The sequence below is a fragment of the Triticum dicoccoides genome, chromosome 7A (genome assembly GCF_002162155.2).
Source record: "Triticum dicoccoides isolate Atlit2015 ecotype Zavitan chromosome 7A, WEW_v2.0, whole genome shotgun sequence".
NCBI classification, from domain to species: domain Eukaryota; kingdom Viridiplantae; phylum Streptophyta; class Magnoliopsida; order Poales; family Poaceae; genus Triticum; species Triticum dicoccoides.
In genome coordinates, this window is record NC_041392.1 from 667249608 (window position 1) to 667256248 (window position 6641).

Sequence of the window (6641 nt, forward strand, 5' to 3'; positions counted from 1 at the left end):
ATTATCTAACTTGTACTCTCGTGCAAATACGGTCACTTCACTCATATTCAGACTATACACACTTATGTGGCACACCAGTGTGGCTATGGCCCACTATCAGTGCTTGGAACAGCTTAGTGTGTGTTTTTTTCTTTTTGCAGAAGCACCCTCATTCTGTATTTAATTAAGCGGACGCACGTGGGTCCCATTTATGAACAAGGTGGCGAGAGAAATGAGAACAAAAAGTGCATGCGGGGATTTGAACTCCCGACATTAGGTCCATGCACGCACTAGCAAACCACTTCACCAACAACATATACATCCATACAAAGAGGTACACTTGGCTTAATATTCGACACAGATTTTTTTTTAGATTCTTTTTTTTCGTCAATAAGTTCAAACTAAAAAAACCGTGTCAAAATGAACAATATTTATCCCATGGCATACAAACTTTTTTATGAGCGAGATTTTTTCTTTTGCAAAAGAGAATTATTTATTCCATTTTTTCAGGGCATCGAAAAACCTGGGTTTCGAAATATCTTGGCAATTCTAGTTTTTTCGCCCAAAAATTCGAAATGAGGTAACGTCTAAATATGGTTTAACAAAAAAAATGTCCACCTGAATAGAGGAGCCGTCGTCTCCAACATATATAATTCAGCATTTCTTGTCGCATAGACACGAACCGGTACTTGGTGAAGTGACCGTATTTGCACGAAAATGCAAGTTGGATGATCACAAATTCGTATTTTTATAATTTTAGCACCAAACTGAACATTGAGCACAAGTTATATGACTCCCGATAATATTACCTCTAATCAATAATGCTAGGCGCTTTGAAAGAGGAGCAGAATAGAGAACAACAAGACGGACGAGGGGAGAACAAACATCGGCTAAGGATTGTATCAGCTACTGTTTTATCAACTTAAACGAACGATTGGTTGAAATACACACAGAGGTCGGGGCCCTAATCAGGCTGGGCCCTAGGCTGTCGCACTTCCTGCCCCTACCCAAGGCCGACCCTGACAGAAGCACCGCCTCATGGTCGTTGCAGTCAAAAGATTTCAACCCCCGCGTGGTCTAAACTAGTTATATACAAATTGTATGACAAGGGAAGAGCCAAGAAGTCCTTTTTTTTTTGTTAAATAATGGTCATGCATATGAGATATTTTTCAAGTGTTGGTTTTACTCTTTCAAGACCATTTTGCGTGTGAGTGATGAGTTATGTTTGTATCTTAGTTGAACATTCATTCATAGCTTTAAAGTTGTCTTTCCACATGTGACTTGTATACATGATGTTCCTAGATGATCATGAAAGGCTTACATGAAGCTTATTATGACCAATCGTTTTTTCCAAGCCTTTCAACCAATCGGTGCGACCTCGTAGGGTAGCTTTTGCTAAAACTCGAGCAGTTTCTTGAACACTTGCTTTAGATATGAAACTTTGGGTATCTAGGGAAGCCCTTGTTATTCCCAATAAGATTGCTCGATAATAGATCGATTCATCCAAAGCCCTACTCGTTCCGTTCACTGTAGTTCGATTAATTCCCCTGGCAAAGAAACATTAGGCATTCCATATTTGGAAACCCACACTTTTGAGGGAATGTGTCTAGTGCACCCGCGCTTGTGGTGCTACTGGTGCACCGGATGCTGCAGAGCATTTAAAAAAAATCTGATTTTTTTTTAAAATAGTGACACAACATCATTGTATGTTGTCAAAAAGTTTTGGTAGCAAAATTTGAAATATTTCTAAAGCCCAACTTATGTTATGTACTATTAAGTGTAGACCTTGTCATTTTCGTTTTTCGAGCGATGATTTGAATTTTGATTTCAAAATTTGTGACATCCTACATTGATGTTGTCTCAATGTGCTAATTCTTTTTTCAAAAAATTTAAGCATTTTGAAATGTACAAGATGAGTTCGGTGCACCGATAACCATAAGCAATAAATGCCATGCTTCGATAGGTATGGCCCAAGTTGCTGGATCCAGGTTTCTTGGCCCACAATCCTGAAGCAAGGGTTTGGTAGCCTGTAAAGTGGGTTTCTTGGCCCACAATCAATCCTGCACAAGTCAGTTCCAGGGCCCTCGAGAAGGTTCAATCATATGGACCCGCATGCGTTAGCGAATGGGATCCGCATCCGACAAGGTCCACTCGTGGAGAGTAAAGAAAGACCGGGCGCGTCGGTGCAGCCCGAGCCCGAGACGGCGACCGGATCCGATCCGATGCGGGAACTCTAGGGTTCGCGAGGCTATTTATAGCGAGACCGGGGTCTCCTGCTCACTCGGTCCCAGCCGCCGCCGCCACTAGCTTCCAGCGAACAGAGCCAAGGGTTTGGGAGAGAGCGATGGAGGGAGGAGTGATCTCGTTGCCGGCGCCGGCGCCGGTTTCTTGCCTCGCCAACAGGGAGTTCCAGGCCACCCCCACCCCCAGCCCGTCCGACGAGTCGACGGTCCTCCGCGAGCTGAACGTTTCCGTCTCCCTCGCCGGTCTGGACATCTCCCGCGGCCACCACGGCGAGCCGGACGTCCTGGGCCAGAGACGCAGCAAGTGCAAGCCCAAGGTCCGGACAGTCTCCAAGATGCACATGGCGGCCAAGGCCAAGGCCAGGGCGGAGAAGGCGGCGGCGGCGGCGGTCGACAAGGCCAAGGCGGAGAAGAAGGCGGCGCTCGACAAGGCCAAGGCGGAGAAGAAGGCGGCGGCGGCGAACGACAAGGCAAAGACGGAGACGAAGGCGGCGGCGGCGGACTACAAGGTCAAGCCGGAGAAGGAGGCGGCGCCTGCTGGTGGTGCTGCTGCATCCCCCGAGAGGTTGAAGCTCAACCCGTACGAGGGGTATGCGATCAAGGAGAAGAGGATGGTGAAGATGGACCATCGGAACAGCTACATCAAGTGGCTGCTCGAGTGGGACAAGAAGCCTCGCCCTCCCCTGCCCAACCTCCCCGAGACGCTCCGCTCCATGGTCGCCATCAAGGCCGAGCGAGCCCACCATGAGAGGGTCCTCGCCGACTTCAAGCTCGACGGGCACGCCTACGTCCAGGTCGACGTCTTCTACGACGACGACCCAAGGGCCAACCTCCCCGACGACCAGTACGAGGTCATCCACCACGACAGCGACGAAGAAGCTTGATCTACTTAGCTGAGCAAGATCTATCTACCTATCTATCTATCTAATGTGCGCCATGGATTAGAGTGTGATTCCTTCTAGTGATCTACTGCGTCTTAAATTTATGTTTGCAAGTGATGATCTTGTATCGTAGCTATATGTAGTGTGTCCTCTGGCTTTTGCAACCTGGCAAGCTACTATCTATCTAATGTGTTACTGAAACTCTCTGTTATGTTGTTCTTCAAATCAGCGATCACATCGGTCACAAATCTTCATAGGGCAAAATTGATCCGCAATTACTTGTTCTAGATGTATTTCAATGCTAGATACATCCATTTGAGCGATAAGTAATTCCGAGTGGAGGAAATACTTGGCAATAGTAGTATGTGTTGACTTTCTACAAGTTCATGCCAAATCGGAAACTTTTTGTTGGTCTAAGATATGTTGACTTTTTGTATGTCTTATATAAGATAATTTCTCTACTGCAACAACAGGAGCCTGTCGACAATCTGAATTATAGCTCAGAAGCAGATGAAGCTCAATGTTAGCACTAAGGTGCGATTACCTCCACTATGACAAATTAGTCCACTTGTGTTTTCTCATTCATGGCTCTAAGTACGCAGTAAATAGTAAATACACACGTTGTCTTGTCATGTGGAGAGTTCAAGTTCTTTTGTTTTTTGGTAACAAAAGCGAATGCATGCTCTGCACAGAGTTCAAGTCATAGTTTTTCATGTTTATGTTGGCATGTGGGATTGATGCAGGGAAATAATCCTGCCTATTTTTGTTGCTACAGGGTTTGTCTTACTCTTGTACTTGATCGCCATGATATATACTTAAGCTCATAACACGAGCCTTACAATCCCTGTTGCCTTTCTATGACCCCAGAAGTGAAATCATTCATTCTTTACCCTTTTACCATACTTGTGTGGTGTCCATTGTTTGTTGTCCATAAAGTTTATAGGTGTCAATCTTTGTAGTTGCTGCTCTATTTCTGTTGTTGCACTTATGAACTCCGGTAATTAGATTGGCAAGTTCAAGGGGTGAAGATAGCTGCAGGTAGTTTTCAGAATGAATAGCTTTACACCATGATTTGCAGTTTTATGGTAGTTAATTTTGATCACAAAGACCCATAATGTGAACTAATAAGTAATACCACCTGCATCTGTAAATTTAACAACTGGACACATTGATTCAGTGCCTCCTTTTTCCACGTGCAAAAGTTGTTCTCAGGTTTTCAACAGATCCTGCTCTGCTATTATAGGCAACCCTTTTAACTTCACTCTCTTTATGATACTCATGTGGTTCTCTATATCGCACCATGAGGCTAGGGCTATGATGTAATTGTCTTGACCAATGTTTAATCTGATGTTATTACTATCAGTTTATTTTCCATCTTCCGGCTTCCGCAGGATGTTTGTTCAAATTTTGCACATATCTTGTGAGCTTGTGGAGTTTCCGCTAAAGAAAGCATTTACTTTTTTTTCCCAGTTCTCAGTTAAATTTTGGATCGTCTTTGTTTGTTTGTTTGTTTGTTCCTTTGCAACTTTTGACCAGCAGCATGTTTACCTGTTGTAACGACATCAAATACAGCAAAGTAGGCCAGCCCGTCCTGCTTTCTTTGATAATCTGTTTCTGTTGCTCTTGCTAGCAGATGACCATTGACATATTTTGACCATTATGCAGATGTTAGAATAGTGGTTTGTATTTGGTTGCCCATTCCTCTGACCACTTATTGTAAACTTTAGTGTTCAACTCCAGATAGTTAAACAAATGACTGCATGTCAGCAGCATCTTTCTGGACTGACACATTATTATTGCTCCCTTCGTTTCTTTTTAGTCTGCATATAACTTTTGTTTGAAGCCAAAGTATCACTAGTTTAATCAAACTTATAGAAAAATGTATCAACATTCACAATATCAAATCAATATCATCATATTTTATTATGGAATATAGTTTCGTATTATATAGTATATATTTGGTATTGTAGATGTTTGTATTTTTAAATATAAATTTGGTCAAACTTTGCAAAGTTTGACTTGACACAAATCTTAAAGTAGGAAGTATTATTATTAAGATGCCGATAACTCCCAAATGTTTGGGATATGCTCATGGCAAATCAAATATTTTTTGTGGCAATTATGTACATAAGGGATGGCAAGTTTAGTTGGTAAGCATGACAATTTTGTCTTTGGCTTGTTTTTTGCAAGGAAATTATCGTGGTTGTCAACTAAATTTGTCATCCTTGTATCAACTAAAGTTGTCATAAAATCGTTCGATTTGCCATGGGCAAATCCGGAATGTTCGGGGTTTATCATTTTCGTATTATTAGCACTGTGGTGGCTGGTGACTATAATCTATCTAATGTGTTACTGAAACTCTCTGTTACGTTGTTCTTCAATTCCATTGGTCACAAATCTTGACAGGGCTGGTTGGCTGAAATAAAAATATATCATACGCAAAATTATACTACTACTGTGCAGCTGTTGGCAACAGCGGTATTTGTTACTAGTCTGTGTTTGACTTTCTACAAGTTCATGGCAAGTCTGAAACTTTTTGTAGGTCGATACGTTCTCTACTGCAAAACAGGTACAAGTTCATGGCAAATCTGAAACTTTTTGTAGGTCGATATGTTCTCTACTGCAAAACAGGTACAAGTTCATGGCAAATCTGAAACTTTTTGTAGGTCAATACGTTCTCTACTGCAAAACAGGAGCCTGGCCTCAATCTGAATTACAGCTCAGAAGCAGATGAAGCTCAATGTAACACTAAGGTGTGATTACCTCCACTATCACAAATTAGTCCACTTACCTTCTGTTTTCTCATTCATGGCTCTAACTACGCACTAAATAGTAAATGCACACGTCGTCTTGTCATGTGGAGATTCAAGTTCTTTTGTTTTTTGGTGACAAAAGCCAATGCATACTGTTGATTTGTAATTGCCTGGTTTCTTCATCTTAAGCTGCACGGTCATGGTTTTTTATGTTTATGTTGGCATGTGGGATTGATGCAGGGAAATAATCCTTCCTGTTTTTGTTGCTACAGGGTTTGTCCTACTATTTTACTTAATCGCCATGATACTTTAGCTCATAACATGGGCCTTACAAAGTTACAATCCATGTTGCCTTCCTATGATCCCAGAAGTGAAACTTATCCTTTATCCTTTTTATCATACTCCCTCCGTCTCATATCAGTCGTCGCAGAAATGGATGTATCTAGATGTAATTCCGTGCTAGATACATCTGTTTGAACGGCAACTAATATGGGATGGAGAGAGTACTTGTTTGGTGTCCATTGTTTGTTGAGTTTATAGGTCTCAATCTTTTTAGTTGCTGCTCTATTTTTGTAGCTGCACTTGTGAACTTCGGGAATTAGATTGGCAAGTTCAAGGGGTGAAGATAGCTGCAGGATATTTTTCAGAATGAATAGCTTTACACCATGATTTGAATTTTTACGGTAGTTGATTTTGATCACAAAGACCCACAGTGTGAAGTTTTACGATAGTTGATTTTGATCACAAAGACCCGTAGTGTGACCTGCATCCAACAGCTGGACATA

The 6641-nt window shown here is 42.1% G+C and overlaps 1 protein-coding gene across 1 annotated transcript; it reads left to right on the forward strand.

Annotated features, from left to right (window-relative positions):
* The first annotated feature begins 2264 nt into the window (after positions 1-2264).
* Positions 2265-3347, forward strand: LOC119330171 (KNR4/SMI1 homolog). Its single transcript, XM_037603286.1, has 2 exons — positions 2265-2569; positions 2621-3347. Exons 1-2 carry the CDS (start codon positions 2324-2326, stop codon positions 3104-3106), a joined length of 732 nt encoding a protein of 243 aa, XP_037459183.1. The 5' UTR covers positions 2265-2323; the 3' UTR covers positions 3107-3347.
* The last annotated feature ends 3294 nt before the right edge of the window (positions 3348-6641 follow it).